Below are 19,355 nucleotides of genomic sequence, written 5' to 3' on the forward strand. Positions count from 1 at the left end.
AGGGTATTCCCTTTCACCTTAGCCGATAAAGCGCTTGGTTAACTGCCAAAGCCCTAATTCTCGTGGACTTCGTGGGCTAAACTTGTTCAAATTGTTTATGGAACATTTTTACCCACCCCTAAAGACGGATGAGATGCTTTCTAAGATTCATTTCTTTTCGACAAAATCCTCATGAAACATTTTCAGAGGCTTGGAATCGTTCACCGATCTGCTTATAGAGTGTCCACATCATAACTTAGCGAAAAGACACGTTAGTTCGTGCCTTTTCAAGGACTTCAACATCACCATAAAGAAGTCCTTGACATAATGAATGGGGTAGTTTCTTAAACAAAGGAGCCTCGGAGGCTTATAAATTTTAGAGGACCAAACTAAAGCGTAATAATAATTGGGGGGGTAGTGACGATTACTCCCGCTCCGCTAGTTCTTCTTCCACAGTTAAGGCTACCAGTATGTTTGAGGTTAAATCAGATCCTGAGCTTAAAACTCTAATTGAATCCCTCACTAAAAAGGTAGATGCCATTTCTGTACAACAAAAGCCAATCCCCGTTATGAATGTAAATTCAAATCCATGTAGTTTCTGTTGGAGTCCTGAGCATCCCGAATCCCACTGTCCTATTGCCTATGAACAAACTTGTTCCATTAATAGTGAACCTAACGCCCCTTGGAGACAAAATCCCAACTTCGGTTGGAGAAATAACCAAAACGTCACACCTCAAGGGTACAATCATCAATATGTTAGGCCAACGCAGAGGCTTTAACCAGCCCCACACTACGACAAGGACAGGGTCAGGGTAATTTTAATAATTATAACAACCAAGTGCAACCTCGACAAGGTCAAGCACAAGGTCAAGGTAATTATAATAATTATAATGCTAATAGAGGTATCGTTCCGGTAAATAATAACTATCAAAATCCACCAATAAATAATTCACGGGAAATAGTTCCAGTAACACCACCCGTGACTACTACACCCACACAACCGGATCGTCTTGACACCTTTATACAAGTGAGCCAAAAACTTTTTCAAACCATGGCTCAATCCAACCAACAGCTTCTACAATCCGTAACTAATTTAACCCAACAGTTGGCTCAAGATAAAGCCCAAACCAAAGGTGTGTTTCCAGGTAACGCAATACCTAATCCTAAAACAACAAACCGCGACCTTTGAGGTAACCGATAATACTAGTAATGAATATGAAAATATAGGTGAGATAAATGCAATCACCACACTCGCTCGCAGAGTGGTTGATAACAAGGTAACTATGCCTATAGTTACCCCACCAAGACCCCTCACACCTGCTATATTACTAGATACCAAATAGAAATCAAGAGCCTACCATCGTAGAGGTACCGGTTCACAACCAAAGAAACAGAAAGCTACGGTAAAACATCCGGTGATACCATTGCTAAATATAGACGAAACCACCGCTTTCCACAAAAATTAGCCATGTTAACTAAGGATACAAATTATGAGGAGATTAGGGATGTTTTTAGAATCTAACTATAAACCTTCCCTTCCTCGCTATTAAAAAGCTACCACATCATGCTAAGTTTCTTAAGGAATTGTGTACTACTAGGCGAAGACCAATATACCAAAAGGCGCTTTTAACGTAACAATTTCCCAACCTTATCCGAACATAATGGAATTGTTAAGTACAAGGACCACAATTCGATCCTACTGATGCACCTTAGGAGATTCCTATACGACGACCGCGTTATTAGACCTGGGGGCTAGTGTTAACTTACTCCCATTTTATTTGTATAGACAAATAGGTCTAGACAAAATGCAACCCACTAAAATGACGTTGCAATTAGCTGATCGGTCTATTAAGTACCCTAAGGGTGTAGTCGAAAATGTGTTGGTAAAAGTTCGTGATTTCTACTATCCGGCTGATTTTGTAGTCCTCGATACGAGAAATTAAACGACTCTCCCATCATTTTAGGCGCCCTTTCTTGGCAAACCCGCCAATCGCTCATTAATTGCCGTGATGGTTCAATGTCCATGTCTTTTGGCCATCTTGTTTTGAAGTCAATGTTTTTAAACAAGGACACGCAATTACCCGATTAGTCTATGGATGGAGAGGTTAGCATGATCGAGCTTTGCTCGAGATTATTTCAACAACACGTTCCCTGATAGTCATATGCCCAAAATTATTTCCTTTGGACAGTCAGACTCCAATATTTCCATTCCTACACTAGTCGATACACATGTTATTGATGAGGACGGGATAAATGACTTTCTCAAAGACGTAGAGGACTACCATAGTAATGTGGATATGACCAATCTAGATGAGGAATTTGATGAGTTTCTTCGAGTAGGTGACAATTCACCCTATCAAGAACTAACTAGCACAACAACCACCTCGATTCCCCTCCTTCCACCCTTTCAAAGGAACCCCGAGTTTGCACTCGATCCTGTTGTTTCTTCTGTGCTCTATAATTTTTTAAATCCTCCTAGCAAACAGATACTTCAGAAGGACAATCTTTGTGACACCTTCATTTTTAGAATTGAGACAGTCCCTACACACACAATGAATGAGTTCGGTGCTAAAACCACATCCTCATTGTGTACAGGCTGTTTTTCTACAACTTATCCATATCAACCATATCCTTCACAACCATTCACTTTTCCACACTTATTTACAAGAACACCCACTCATTCAAAAATGAAAAAGAAGGTGCATGATAGGTTACACAATAGGGTTGTCCGACTTCGTTTGGATTCCACTAGGCTGTGTCGTAGGAAATCTTGGTGTTTCATTGTGTTTGGATATGTTTCCTCGATATTTATTTATGGAATGATCCACAACTATTTCTGGTTGTTGATATATGATCAACTCGCATGTTCATACATATGTTTTAGATAAAGTCTTGAGTATCGACTATAAACGACTCAAATTTCTGTGTTGGTGCATTTCCTTTCATTCCAATATATTGGTGAGTGCACCATTAAGGTAACCGCCCTCCCTATGGAGTGTGTGGCTGTAAGTACGGATCCTAAGTCCACGGGTTCACATAGTTCACGTTTTCCACTCTTGCATGTTTTCGGATTTTTGAGTCATGTTTCTCTATGGTGTGAATTATGTCTTTATTGCTTATTGTTTTTCCTTCTAAAACTAAAATAAAAAAAAATAAAAAAATAAAATAAACATAGTAATCTAGGAAGTCTCGAAATCGACTTTAAAAAGACCATCGCTAAAACAAATTTTCTAAAATTCTTGTAAAAATTTGTTTGGGGGTGGGGTGTTAAATGTTCGCATTACTAAATGTTTTATGTCCCACTAGAGTTGCTTAGGCGTTTTATTGTATTACGATTCGGATTGACATGATCTATTAATTTAGAGTTCATTAGTTAAGCATAACTTCGTCATGCACGCTTCGAGGCGTTTTCCACTATCTCATATGTCATCCGAAGTCGGAATAGAGTGTTTTATGGATCATTGGATAGGAAATTCTCTCCTGATCATTTCCATATCTCATTCGCAAATATCGGACCGGTAGCTTAAGCGGGAATTTTTTGATTTGAAATTAGCGAAAAAATCGAAAAAATCGAAAATTTTGATTTTGGGCTTGGGCCCAACTTCAGCCCACCAGCCCATGGAGGCCAAGCAAGGCCTTACATTCTCACGACCAGTTCATCGTTTCATCTTCCATTAACGCCATTACCAAGCTCCAAACCTAAAAGAAAATCAAAATAAAAAGAAAATACAAACAACCCACGCCAAAAATCAAATCCAAACCTCAAATCGACTTCAAAACACCAACCATCACTACCACCACCGATTTCTATTATCAAAACCACCGAAATTTAAAAAAAAAAAATTTTGGTGCTGCCGCCACCACCACCATTGTTCTTAAAGTCGGTCAAGCTAAACCACCACCACCACATCCTATATAAACCCCAATCGACATTTCAAAAACTAGATGGCTCAACGCCGTATTATACCGGGAGCAGATTTTTTTACGCCGACCATTTCGCTACCGTTTTACGGTGGCGAATGGCTAGTAGAGAAGCTGGAATAGTCTCGGTACTTTCGACCGAAGACTTCTACCATGAAGACTTGGTCGGGCGGTTCTACAACACCCCGGAGTTGGAGGGGAGTAAGATTTTTGTGTTGGTGAGGAAGAAGGGAGGGGAGTTGACTCGGGTTTGTTGGTCGAGATTCTAGGCATTCCGCCTAGAATCAATCTGATGCCGTATCTGAGGATCCCCGTTTGATGGGGTTGAGCCGTTGATGGGCGTTCGGTCATCAATGGGAGCTACAATCCAAACTCCCATTGTGGCGCCCGGCTTCTCGAGGACCAACCAACCGGCTACAAACCCGGTGGATTGGTCGGAATGTCCTTGGCAAGGACAAGGTCGGTGACATCGGTCGACCTGCCTCCGCGTCCTATGGATACTCGAGAGCCGGAATGCGATTTCTGTATCACGGAGTTTTTGCTCAACATAATCGAGGGATCGGATCGGTCGATTAGTTGGCACCTCTTCCCCGTGCTTATCACTAAGATCATGTTGAAGATGAAGGCAACTCCGCCGAGAGGATTTACATTACCCTTGCACGGGAACCCGCGTATCTATAGGAGTGTGTCCAACAAGTCTGGAAATTGCCCGAGGATAGGGAACAGTGAGGAGGACGAAAGCAGAGGGTAGATGAGGATGATTCGAGGAGGAAGAGGGAGGATGGCACCTGCTTTGATACGGATGCCTTCCGAGAGGTGTTGGTCGATCTTTGGCGCATGACTATGCTACATAGGGGCATCGTTCACTCAACACTCTCTGCGGACCTCCGGACTCGACAGGCCACCATTCACCACAACCGAGCTCCGCACCCGGGGAGGATGATGAGATGGGAGCAGCGGGGTAAGCTGAGATGGAAGCCCAAATCGGTTTAGAGTAGAGATGCTAGCACGATTCCCACCTCATACGGACTCGCCTCGAGGACACAAACTGCTAGGCATGGCGTCGTCGGCGAAGGACGGCTCTTGGATGGACGGAGCCAGGAGCCACCACTGAAGTCACCAGGTGCCCTCCGCCACCGATGGCGAGGTGTTTAGAGAGGATGAGCAGTGATAGTCCTGTTATTTATGTTTAGTAGTTGTTGTTTTATTTACTTTTGTTGTCTTTATTGTAATGTAATTTTTATTTCAGTAATGTGGATTTTGTAGTGATACTCCGAATGAAAATTTTAATATAAGGGGTTATTTTCAGTTTGTGTGCTTGTTTCATATTAATCCCACCTTCCGAACTTGTTTGGGGGTGGTTTGATCATTTCACGCTTTATTTTTTATAAAAAACCCTAGTGTTAGAATTTACTGCGGAGTAAGGTGAAAATATGGCCGTATAGGCATATCTATGATTGAGAATCATTGTAGGATGAAATCTAGATTAAATAGGTACATTCAGTCATAATATCCAAATAAGAGATACTGGGTTTGAATTAGAATCCAGGATATGAGTTGTTTCCGTTTTCGAGTTTGGAGATTTTAGGATTTCCGGAAACTGCCGAAATTAGTTTTGGCAACTTTCCGATCCATTCTAGCAACTTTAAGCCTATTTAAACTTGATACAATCTATCCTCACAACTCACATTACACCTAAACTCCATCACTCACCCTTCAAACCCGCGATTCCCGCGTTTTAGGCTTCATTTTCGCAATTACGCACCTTTCGGGCGCCACGCCCTAGTTGGCGCTCGCGCCACAATTCTGTCGAGAAAAATTTTTGTCGAGCGCCAGCGCTAGTCGAAGCGACCACCAGCTAAGTTCTTTGGAAATCAAAATCCAAAGCAAAGCCAGCTAAGTTAATGGCGCCAGCGCCTTCTCCTCTCGGACTAGAAATTTTCCGGTTTTTGGCGTAGTTTCGGGATCATTCGCAGCTATTCCAAAGCGTAATTTAGAGATGACATCTCCAATATTGATACCGAACGATCTTTTCGAAGATTTGTTCCAAAGCATTACTTACGGTGCTTGGTTTCGAGGTGATCACATATGTTGGCTGGGAACCTCTTATGGTAAGACCGGCCGAACTTTATTCTCCAAAGACTTGCATCTTATTTTTATAATAACTGCATTTTCTTTGAGAGACCGGATGGAGAACAAGTGTTCTCCATCAACATTGACGATGAACCAATGGAGATTACCGGTTCTTGCTAGCCTTTGTTCTTGGACTTGCTATGCCGGTGAGATACAAGACCCATGGTGCTATTAGATTCGATAATATGCATGTCTACACCTATGAATCTTTGCACGAGGCTTATGGGGGGCATTTTTCATTATTGAGGACCAAGGGGACTATAACGTTGCCGCTTGGTAGCCTTGTCCATGAACATAGGAACTGTTATGTTTTGGATAATGCTAAACATTTTAGGGGAATGGCGTTTTCTTACGTGAATGGCGCCACTTGCGGCGTTTTCCTTGCTTTAGCCAATGGGCGCCGGTTCTATGACCTTCCCGTGACTTTGATGTCTAGTTTAGCACGAGCCTATACTATGAGGCATAAGTACCTTCTTATGCCTGTTCTAATTTCACGTATTATGCTATGTTTCTTTCCTGTTTTTGTACACGCGTTTCCGCGGATTGGATTAAGGTAGACGGTCGCGACCCACCAATAGTATTATCCGATCTTTCCGTGCAATGACTTGGCATGGGTGGCGGATACAACCTCACCGGGTTGCACCCTACACCCCATCGACCAAAGTGGCACTTAATAGGTTAGCAACCATAGATGATAAATGGCGTGAAGCGGCAAATTATCATAGCATGGCAGATCGCCGAAGGAACCTCACTTCTTTATAGAAGTAGAGGATGACGAAGATGACGAATAACAACGGAGTGGAGGGTAAGTTTTAGTTTACGTTTGTGTCCGCTTATGTCCCAAGCAATTTAATTATGTTAACCCCATAATGGGTGGAACTCTTATAGAGTTGTGTCGGTTTTATTTCCTATATTAGTACGTTCTAACATTGTTTTGCGGATGTTTACGAATTTCCGCACTTCAATGGTATTATTCCTACCCTCTTTATTTACAATGCTTTGAGGACAAAGCATGCTTCTTGTTTGGGGGGGCATAGAATCACGTGTAATTAAGACATCTGTTAGGATATAGATATATATAATATGCATTTGTTTTCGAAAGTTAAAATTTCAAAAATTTAAAATATAAATAAATAAGTTTATGCTATACACTTAGGAATATTGGTATTGTTTTCTTTCTCCATGCTCTTAACAATCTAGAAGTCTCACATAGTTGTTGCATCGAGAATAATTGTTAGAAACTTAGGTTATCGTAGGTAATAATCTTTGCATCTATCTATAAATATATTACATGAGTATCTATGATTGTTAGCGATAAGTTTCTGAAATCTAGGCTAGAGTACTTATTCTACAAATCCTGTGAGAATATAGCCTAAAGCCTTATATGAATGCGAAACATTTGAGAAATGACACAAGGGAGAAGTAAAATCCGGATAGAGAAATCACACGCGTCCACTTGCTTGATCACTAAACCATATCCTAAGTGAGAATTTAGGCGCTCTTTGGATCGATATAGCCAGAAATTCAAACCTATGAATTATTTTCCGCTAGTCACCACTCACAGCCCATTCTTTAGCCTTCCATACACCACAATTCCTTTATCCCTGTTACAAAACAAAAACAAATAAAAAAAAAGAGAATAAATCAACCTACCCAATTTAGAATAAGTCCGAGAATAGAATGAGTGAAGAAAGAAGAAGAGAAAAACCTGTGTAAACAAAAATTGTTACTTGCTTCAGAAAATAAAGAAAAGAAGTTTCCATCCAAAGAAAAGAAAAATAGAAATAAAATAAAAAAAAAAACTCCAAAAAAAAAAAAATAGAATAAAAAGGAGTCAAAAGCCAAAGAAAAGAAAAAGAAAAATATGGCTAAGGATGGAAACAAAGTATAGAAGCAAAAAGAAAATAACAAGGTTTTCTCTAAGTTACATAATCTGAAGACTCTATTATCTCGGACTTGTCCTTTTGAATATCCATTTCCTTCCTTCTTAAACCATCTCCTAATCCTGTAACACCTAATAAAGACCTCTAGCTCAATTAGGAATAGGTTAGTGTGATAGTAAGTGGCAGATGTGTTTGATTGACCCCGGCTTCCTTGTTGTCATTGAGATTGTAAGGTAAAGTGTGCCCACTGTACACTGGAGTAGCGAAACTTGAGTGCAAAAATCAGAGTGTTGTTTCTTGACTATTATTGTGAGAACCTACTTAAGGACGCTATTCCGAGTTCTCAGAAACAAACCTGCTAAACATTTGATAGTACTACTCATTGTATATATGTTTATTGTAGATGATTGATTATTATGCATATATTAACTTAGGGTTTTGACTGGTTATTCTTATATAATTGCTAGAGAGATGTATAGATAGTTGAGCATGAATAAGGAAACAATAGTTTTATTTTCTTAGTCGTTGTAGTATAGATGAAGTTTGTGAGTACCTTCACTGGAAAACTCTCACGAGGCTATAACTCGTCCACTAGGGAATTCCTAGTGGTTTAAGGCCTTGTTGCATATGGTCAATGCAATCGCACTCAAATAAACGAGATTAGGTAGAACTCCATTTTTGGTCACTTATTCTAATTTCTCATCTTTGCTTGAGGACAAGCAAAATCTTTGTTTGGGGGTGGTTTGATAAGAGCCCAAAACTGTAGTTTTAACCCCTTAATAATCATCTTTGTTAGACCAATTATGTGAATAATAAGTAAGAGTTAACACCGATTACGCGTTTTATGCATTTCGGGTTTCAAAGTCCATTATGTGCGAAAATGTACCACTTTAGCGAGATAAAGGAGCAAAAGTCGTCAGAGAACTTCCGAAAGCCCGTATCTTTGGACTCAGACCTCGGAATTGGGCATACCTTATGTCAAAACGACCGGCTCGGAAAGAGCTTTGCAATGGTCCAAGCCTTGACCCAATCAGAGGAGCAGAAGTGGACGAAAAGTCTGTGGAAGTCAACTGCAGCTGAAGAGGCCTTTTTGGACTGAAAGAATTGGGTTTTGGGCCTGATTCTCTGGCCCAACCCATGGCTCCAAGCCCATGCACGAATTTTGGATCTGGATGTATAAAAACAAAAGCTTAAGTCTTTGTTAATGGTAGATAGTTAGGTTAGAAGATAAATTAGATTAGTTAGCCTCCATTAAACCTTAGTTCTAGATCTAGTTTTTATATTAAAGTAATTAGTTTTATTCTTGTTTTAAATTTAGTATTGAATGATTGTTCTCCCTTGAATTAGATAATAAATTAGTTGTTCTTGATTCAATTTCGATTTGTCAATTACAATTCTAGATCTAATTTCAATTCATGTCCTTAGTTCAATTTAGTCATTAAATTAGATTTCATTATTGTTTAATTAAATAAATTTCAATGCTTTATATTATGTTTAGTTTTAATATAAATGGAAATGATTATGAATGATTCAAGGCTAAACCTCCATTAGAGGGGGTTGTGAAGCCTTGATGAAAGCTTGATTCGATTATCGTAGTCATTAGTATTTTCTATTCCACTCTAGAAATGATTAGTTCACCATGAGAATGGGTTTAATTGTTCACATGCTAGTTATGAATTGGTAGAAATGCCATGTATAATTAGGGATTAGGAATAACCAATTGTTCTGCTGGCGATTCATTCGATTCTGACGATTAAATCGTTAGTGGATTAAGTTGAGTTAAGGTGGAATCAATCCCCTCTAACTCCTTATCATAGAATCAACGTAGCATTCCCTTTAGTTTGGTGATAAGCGACTAGTTGCATCTTGTGGGTAGTTGCATCGTAGTATAATTCCCTTCGTAAAACTCTCATAGACTTAAAAACGACTAGTTAGATTAGAAAACATCCATGCTAGAGCACTAGGAGTGGAACGAACTTCCTACTCCATTCTATTTCGATAGATTCGAGAGTTGAAGATTTGATAAATAAGACACGTAAAAGTAAAGTTTAGTTTACTTACGTTTTGGATTCGTAGTTCATTTCGTAGGTAGACTATTCATATTAAGTTTATCAGCAACCTAGTAACAACAATTCAGGAATCCCAGTATACTGGAGTTCCTGCTTTGATGAAAGATACTGTCGTGGAGGGTGAATACAATCCGACATCTCATTGCATCCGCCAGTCAACCCTGAGAACCAATCAACTGGCTGTAGCTCAGTGGATTGGTAGGAACGTCCTCGGGAAAGACAAAGTCAGCGATATCGGTCTGCAATGTCTGCATGTTCTCTGGATTTTGCAAACAAATAAGTATAATTTCTGCATCCTCGATTTAATGTTTAATGTGATTAGAGGAGTGGGAAAGAGCTTGGCGCCTCTTCCCGTATTGATCACTAAGATCATGCTCTCCTTTAGAGCTATCGCAAAATCTGCTCCTATTAAGATCAAATTGCATTCTAATGCAAGTATCTATACGGATTGCATCCAAGAGACTTGGCCGTTGTCTGAAGGAAAGGTGGTTGAGTCGGAGGATGAAAGGGAGGATATGACATGTCTGGATGACGATGCATTAGATAGTTGTAGTTCTAATTTAGAAAGCATGCAAGTGTTGCAAACTGCCTTGCGTTGCGTTTATGGTATTTGTGAAAATATCCGAGATAGACAGATTGTAGTTCGAAATAAGCAAACGAACCTTCAGACGAGACTTGAAATGCTTGAAAGGGGTCAGGACGATATCTTGTATAACTTGGAGACCATCCACCAGCATCACCAAGCCCAGTATGCAGTACTCAGGACTGAGATGGAAGCACAACGCTTGTTCCGAATAGAGATGCCGACGCATGCCACCCGTGGAGGATTCTGTTTTAGCCGAGTCTGAAAGGCATGAGCGTCGTCGCCGAAGGACAGATGGTTCAAGCCATTCTCCATCCCAGGGCCAATCTCCATCTCAGGGTCCATCTTCATCACATCTAGGTGTTCACCATCAGTTTGTGTTCGCTGTTATTTCATGATTTTGTTTTATTAGTTGGATTTTAATTCAGTTGTTAAATTTAAATATTAAGGTGTTTGTTTTATGTTGTTTGGTTTTAAATTTTAGTTTTAATATAATTGGTTATTTTCGAGTTCTGCTTGTTTTTATCATTAATCCCACCTGCCCGACTTGTTTGGGGGTGGTAATATTTATACCGAGCATAATTTGTTATATGATCATTTGCTGTAAAGTTGTCTTGGAGGAAAGGTTGAGAATTTGGCCGATATCGGCATATCTATGATTTGTGTGGTGGTAGCATGAAATCTAGGAGAGTTTAGAAATTACTATTCTAAATCCAGTATAAAAGATACCAGGATTTTTAGAAAATCAAGAAGATGGTTTGTTTCCGTTTTCGGGTTTGGAATTTTTCTATTTTCGAAAATTGCCTTAAAACAATTTGGGAACTTGCCGATTCGTTTTGGAAGCTCAGAACCTATTTAAACTCCCTTCATTCTACACTAACAAACCACACTACACCCCACCATCATCCCGCACCTTTCACTCCAAGCTTTTCCTTCTTTTTCCTCTAAACTTCTGTTTTGAGACTTACGAGCGCTGCTTCGCCAGATGAAGCGCACCTACATACGTACACTTTCGAGAAAGTTTACTTTACTCAGCGACCCGCGCCCTCCTTGAGTGCGACTCACGCCCAAACACTGTAATTCCAAAAACCAACGAGCGCGACCGCGCCCAAAGCGAGCACACCCGCGCCCTGCCATCTGTGAACACAGAAATTCCAATTTTCTGAGGGTCATTCCAGGATTTTTGGAACTGTTCAAAGAGTCGTTGAGATGACATCTCCTATAGTCATACCTGAACAGTCTTTCGAAGACGTGTTGGGAACCGAGACCTATGGACATTGGTTCCGACACAGGATCCTACAGTTAGGATGACGTCATCTACTGGTAAGTGATGACGATTCATATTCACCACAGCTTACTGCTTATTTCTAAGACCACATTAAATTCTATTATAATCAGGATGGAGAACAAGAATTCTCTGTCATAGTCGATAACACGACACATAAATTCAATAAAAATGTGGTTGCTTTAGTTTCAGGATTACCAATACCTGATCCTGTTCACACATGGGCATATATGACCGATAATGCATACCTTTATGATTATACATATTTCCATGAGTATTATGGGGGAGGGGTATTTCGAGTAATGGACCAGGGGCGATATAACATTGCCCTTGGTAGCCTTTCCCTAAACGTAGGCACCACCATGTTATTCATCCTGATGAATATCTTGGAGAAATGGCAGTTCATTTCTGCAAACAGTACTGCTGGTGACATTTTCCTCGCTTTAGCTGAGGGACGTCGCCGATATGACATTCCTCGAGTTTTAGTCGCTAGTCTTAAGAGAGCCCAAAGCATGAGGCGTAAGTATCTTCTTATGCCTGTTTTGGTAAGCCACATCATGCGTAGTTGTTTACCTGTATTCTGTGCACAATTCACAGATTGGAAAAAGGTTGAAGTCATGAGACCCACCAATTGGGTGGTGCGCTCATTGCGAATAATGACTTGGCCGGGATGGCGGTGCGACCTCATTTGGTCGCCCGTACATCCCATCGGACATAATAACACTTAACAATTTAGCATTAGTAGATGATAAATGGCGTCAAGCTTGGCAAGTTATAATGGACTGGCAGGATGCGAAGGAACCTCATCTCGTTACTGAGGAGGAGGATGTTTAAGCGGGAGATAAGGTAAGTTTTTAGTTTTGTTATTGTGCGCTTATGTCCCAAGCAATTTAATTACATTAACCCCATAATGGGTGGAACTCTTATAGAGTTCGCGTCGATATTTTATTTTCCTATATTAGTATGTTCTAACATTGTTTTGGATGTTCCGAATTTCCGCAGCGTTTCCATGCTTTGAGGACAAAGCATGCTTCTTGTTGTTGGGGGCATAGAAACACGTGTAATTAAGGCATCTGTTAGGATATAGATATGTATAATATGCATTTGTTTTCAAGTTAAATTTTCAAAAATATAAATAAATAAGTTTATGCTATACACTTAGGAATATTGGTATTGTTTTCTTTCTATGCTCTTAACAATCTAGAAGTCTCAATGTAGTTTTTGCATCGAATAATTGTTAGGAACTTAGGTTAATATGTAGGTAATAATCTTTGCATCTATCTATAAATATATTACATGAGTATCTATGATTGTTAGCGATGAAGTTTAAAATCTAGGCTAGAGTACTTATTCTACAAATCCCGTGTGAGAATATAGCCTAAAAAGCCTTATATGAAGCCAAACATTTGAGAAATGACACAAGGGAGAAGTAAAATCCGGATAGAGAAATCACACGCCCACTTGCTTGATCACTATGCCATATCCTAAGCGAGAATTTAGGCCCTTTTTGGATCGATATAGCCAGAAATTCAAACCTATGAATTATTTTCCGCTAGTTAAGCCCCTCTCGAGCCTTTCTTTAGCCTTTCATAACCCACAAATCCTTTACCCTTTACAAAAACAAAACAAAATAAAAAATATAAAAAAAATCAACCTACCCAATCTAGAATAAGTCTGAGAATAGAATGAGGAAGAAAGAAGAAGAGAAAAACCCGGGGTAAACAAAAGTTAGTTAATTGCTTAAGAAAATAAAGAAAAGAAGTTTCCATCCAAAGAAAAGAAAAATAAAAAATATAAATAAATAAAAACTCCAAAAATAGAATAAAAGGGAGTCAAAAGCCAAAGAAAAGAAAAAGAAAAATATGGCTAAGGATGGAAACAAAGTATAGAAGCAAAAGAAAATAACAAGGTTTTCTCTAAGTTACATAATATAAAGACTCTATTATCTCAGACTTGTCCTTTTGAATATCCATTTCCTTCTTTCTTAAACCATCTCCTAATCCCCCTTGACACCTAATAAAGACCTCTAGCTCAATTAGGAATAGGTTAGTGTGATAGTAAGTGGTAGATGTGTTTGATCGACTCGGCTTCCTTGTTTGTCATTGAGATTGTAAGGTAAAGTGTGCCCAATTACTGCTTTCGGAGTTCTGAAACTTCAAATGAAAAAATCAGTGGTTTTGTCTTGACATTTATGTGAGGACCTACTTAATAACGCTTATTCGAAGTTTTTAAAACGAACACTGCTAGGCATTACATGGTATTACTCATAGTATATATATTTGTATCATAGATGATTGATTATTATGCATATATTAGTTTAGGTTTTTGACTTGGTTATTCTTATTTAATTGCTAGTGAGATGTATAGATAGTTGAGACATGAATGAGGAAACAATAGTTTTATTTCTTAGTCGTTGTAGTATAGATGAAGTTTGTGAGTACCTTCACTTGGAAAACTCTCACGAGGCTATAACTTCGTCCACTAGGGAATTCCTAGTGGTTTAAGCGCCTTGTTGCATATGGTCAATGCAATCGTCCTTTCAATAAACGAGAGTAGTTAGAACTCCATTTTTGGTCACTTATTCTAATTTCTCATATTTGCTTGAGGACAAGCAAAATGCTGTTTGGGGGTGGTTTGATAAGAGCCTAAAACTGTAGTTTTAAACCCTTAACAATCGTACTTTTAGACCAATTATGTGAATAATAAGTAAGAGTTAATACTGATTACGTGTTTTTATGCATTTCAGGCTTCAAAGTCAATTATGTGCAGAAATATGCCACTTTGATGAGATAAAGGAGCAATGGTTGGTTGCTAAGGAGTTTTGTGATTAAAGGCCAAGATTCAAGAAGACAAAGTCTTTCTAAAGCCGGTCAAAGCTGAAAAGTCAAAGTCAACGCAGGCAGAAACAGCATTCAAAGTAAGCAGAACTTCCGAAGGCCGTATCTTTGGACTCAGACCTCTGAATTGGGCCTGCCTTATGTCAAAACGACTAGATCGGAAAGAGCTTTCCAATGGTCTATGCCTTGACCCAATCAGAGGAGCAGAAGTGGACGAAAAGTCTATTGAAGCCAACTGCAGCTGAAGAGGCCTTTTTGGACTGAAAGAATTGGGTTTTGGGCCTGATTCTCTGGCCCGAAATATGGATCCAAGCCCATGCACGATTTTTGGATCTGAACATATAAAAACCAAAGCTTAGCTCTTTGTTAATGGTAGCTAGTTAGACCTAAAAATATAGATAATTCTATATCTAGTTTTCAGTAGAATAATTAAGTTTAAGTTCCATTTTCAATTCTTGTTTTAGATTAAGTCTTTGAATCATTGTTCTTGATTGATTAGATAAATAAAATAGTTATTTTGTCAATTTCGATTTTTATCATTTCAATTTATAGATCTAGTTTTAATTCTTGTTGATTATCATTTCGTAGTTTAAGTAGATTGAAACATTGTTAGTTAAATTAGTTAAGTTAGAATTTTAATATGATGTGTAGTTATAATTCAATGGGAAATGATGGGTTGATGACTCAAGGCTAAAACCTCCATTAGAGGGGTTGATGAAGCTTTGATGACAACTTAGTGGTATAGTGTAGAAGCGTTATAGAATCTATTCCACTCTAGAAGGTCGTGATTCGCCATGAGAATGGGTGGACGACCTCACATGCTAGTTAGTATTTGGTAGAAATGCCATGAACACTAGGGATTATAACTCGAAATTCTTGCCGTAAGAACGTAAGAATCGAGATACAAGAATCTATGCTAGGTTATTAAGTTGGATTCGAGGTGGATTCAATTCCCCTCTAATCCTTTATCTAGATTAAAAACAATCATATTTCCATAGCATTAAGTAGTTTAAATTTAACATAATCAATTTCATATTGTATCGTAGTATAACACCCTTCGTAAAGCTCTCATTAGACTTAAGACCGATTAATTAGACTAGAAAACATTCCATGCTAGAGAACTAGGAGTGGAACGAATTTGTTACTCCACTCTATTTTGATAGAATTGAGAGTAGAAACTTTGATAAAATATAGGCACTTAAGATAGTTTTAGTTTACTTACGTTTTGAGTTTTATCATTCATTTCGTAGGTAAACTATCATTTTATTATTTTTATCACGCAACACAATGCAGCCATCGCATCCCTCTCCCAGAAGCATCAAGACGATACAGCGACCCTCCTCAAACAACATGAAGCTGACATGGATGAGCTCCAGGATTAATTTCGGGCCCAGGCTGACAAAAGGGTGGCCAAGAAGGTCAAGGAGGAGTACGACAGGCTTATCAAAGAAGGTCGCCTCCTTCCTGAAGCACATGCCGCTGCCCCTGTAACTGAGGTCGTGGTGGCACCCCTGGAACCCGCTTCCGAGGGAGCTGAGGTAGCTGAATTGGTGGCCGGAGCGATTGACATGGCTGCGGATGCTGTCATAGAGGAGGCCGCCGATGCAGTGATTTGTGAAGATGCTTAAATATCCCTTGTTGAGAGTAGCTTAGTTGTGCCCTTGCTAGGTCTCATTTGTTGTTGTTTTTGTCACACTTATTATGCTACATTTTATCATGCTACATTTTGTTTTATTTCCACTCCTAACGGTCGAAGAGGACTGATTGTGATGTTTGTATTATTCCCTTGCCCAATATGTTTTTGTCTATGCTTTATCTATGTGTGGGCTCAATAGTAGTGAAGCCCATACTTGCACCTTTATCTCTTCAGGTGGGAGCAACTCGATTTGCCTTCCCTCTCTTGACTCGGCGGTTTGCTTGCCCCTTTCTAGGCCGGGGCACCTCACCTTCTCTTTACTCAGGTAGGACCCCTTGTCCGCGGCCCGTGGAAACCTCCTCACCTCCACTTGCCTAGGACCTCATATCCGTCCTAGGGCAACTCATTTTGCCCCAGCTCGTATGGGACCTCATACCCATCATGGGGCAACTCATTTTGCCCCAGTTGAACTCGGACCTCTCGTCCGTGAAGGGCTCCTCCCATCCATTTCCTTCACTCTGAAGGACAAGCACAGTTCATGCAACAGTATCCATCCCAAAAGTGCTATGGTTTTATATATATACAAATAGCTCATGCAGCTAATAGCTTCTCTCATTACATTCACTCGTGAAACTTTTTCAACAATCTTACATTCCACGGTCTCTCCACCATTCTCCCTTCCAGGGTTTGCAACCTGTAGGTCTGTCCCTCCCACATCAACCACCGTGTAGGGTCCCTCCCAAGTTGGACCCAATTTCCCCTCGCTCACTTTCTTTGTGCTGGGGGTCACCCGTCGAAACACCTTGTCTCCTACCTTAAATCTCCTCAATCTCACCCTCTTGTTGTACTGCCTTTGTAGGCGGCGATGATATTCTTCAAGTTTAATGCGTGCGGTGTCTCTTCTCTCTTCAGCCAGATTCATGTCCCTGGACAGGATGCCCCAGTTTGACCCATCCTCGACAGCTAGGGTTCTAGAGGTCGCCGCCACCATTTCTGACGGTATCACGGCCTCTACGCCATATGCTAACGAAAAGGGAGTCTCCTTGGTAGTGGTCCATGGGGTAGTGCGATAGGCCCACAGCACATGGTTTAATTCGTCGGCCCAGGCCCTTTTCTTGTCTTCCAGTTTTCTCTTGAGATTGTTAAGTATGGTTTTGTTGGAGGACTCAGCCTGTCCATTGCCCTCGGGGTTGTACGGGGCCGAGAATCCCTGCTTAACATGATAGGCCTGCAAAAACCTATTCAATTTTGATCCCGTGAACTGGGTTCCATTGTCCGCGATAATAGCATAGGGCAACCCAAACCGACATATAATGTTCTCCCACAAGAATTTGACCACTTGCACCTCCTTCACCTGCTGCAGCGGCACGGCCTCAATCCACTTTGTAAAGTAGTCGGTTGCGGCCAACATGAATCTCCTCTTACCACTGGTCATGGGCAGTGGTCCTACTATATCGAGGGCCCACATCGCGAACGACCATGGACTAGACACGTTGTGCAGTGGCTCTACTGGGGCAAATATCAGTTGAGAAAACCTCTGACATTTCTCACATTTTTTGGCAAACTCTACAGCGTCCCTTTTCATGTGAGGCTAGAAGTATCCTTGTGTTAACAATCGATGCACTGTTGTCCTACCCGCTGAATGGCTCCCACAATCTCCCCCGTGTAGCTCCCCGAGCACCTCTTGCGCCAGCCCCGATCCCAAACATTTCAGTAAAGGTCCGTTGAAATTCCTTCCATATAATTCTCCTCCTATCAGCGTATACCTTTGGGATGCCTGTTCCAGTCTTCGTTTTTCTCTGGGGTCAATCACCTCCCCTCCCGCCAAGAACTGCTTAAAAGGCTCCATCCATCCTTCGTCCTCTTCCGCGGTGTTCGGATATCCGTGAGGCTCCTGCGATTTTCGGTCTATCCAACTTCCTTACCTCGATGGTTCTCTCCTCGGATCCTGGCATGGCTGCGGCCACATAGGCCAGAGCATTTGCGTGGCGATTCTCCTTTCGATTTAAGTGAATGAATCGGATCTGTGTGAATTTTGCAGCCCAACTTCGTAGGACTCCCAAATACCTTGCCATTCTGGGGCATCTTGCCATGAACCCTCCATTTGCTTGGCATACCACTAAATTTGAGTCAGAATACACAGTCAGTTCCTTCACGCCCAAGCTCCCAGCCATCCTCATGCCCGCAATCACTGCCTCATACTCTGCCTCATTATTTGACGCTGCGAATCCCAACTTCATCGTCTGCTCTAGTCTATTGTTGTCCGGTGTAACCAGTACCACGCCTATTCCGCTGCCTGCATCCGTTGTTGACCCATCTGCGAACACCCTCCAACCATTCCTCTCATCCCATGGGTTCAAGCGATCCAGTTCCTCTTCTCGCTCAGGCTCCAAAACCATCTCCTCCCCCCATGTAGGATCCTCTGCAGGGAATTCTGCCAAAAACTCTGCCACTACCTGCGCTTTCTCCGCAGTTCTAATATGATATTGGATCTCATATGAACTCAACATCACTGCCCATTTCAGCATTCTCCCCAACTTCTCCGCCCTCAGAGCTTGTTTAAGGGGCAAATTCGTAACCACGATCACTGCGTGAGCTTAAGTATCACGACTTGACCTCTGGTCGAGAATATCAATATCAAGGCAATAGCTTACTCCCACTTTCGGGTATCTAGTCTCCGTATCTAACAAAGTCTTACTTTGGAAGTACACTGGTTTTTCCATTTTATCCACAACGCGAACGAGGACCGAGCTGATAGCATACTCCGTGACCCCCAGATACAAATATAGCTTCTCTCCTAATTCGGGCCGCGATAACAGAGGTGCTTCCCCCAAATACCTTTTTAGCTCTTGAAATGCTCTTTCACACTCTGCTGTCCATGCAAAATCTGTGGTGTTCCTCAGCAACCTATACAGCGGCCTACACTTGTTAGATGATTTCGAAATGAATCTGTTTAGTGTCGCGACTCTTCCTGCCAATCGATGTACCTCTTTCACCATCTGAGGTGATGGCATCTCCACCAATGACCT

At 40.8% G+C, this 19,355-nt stretch overlaps 1 protein-coding gene across 1 annotated transcript; it reads right to left on the reverse strand.

The window, feature by feature from the left end:
• Positions 1-18,161: 18,161 nt before the first annotated feature.
• LOC147477523 (uncharacterized) lies at positions 18,162-18,854 on the reverse strand. Its single transcript, XM_086586029.1, has one exon. The coding sequence runs from the start codon at positions 18,852-18,854 to the stop codon at positions 18,162-18,164; it is 693 nt and encodes a 230-aa protein (XP_086442155.1).
• Positions 18,855-19,355: the final 501 nt, after the last annotated feature.

This window comes from Coptis chinensis, chromosome 9 (assembly GCF_015680905.1).
Source record: "Coptis chinensis isolate HL-2020 chromosome 9, ASM1568090v1, whole genome shotgun sequence".
Lineage (NCBI taxonomy): Eukaryota > Viridiplantae > Streptophyta > Magnoliopsida > Ranunculales > Ranunculaceae > Coptis > Coptis chinensis.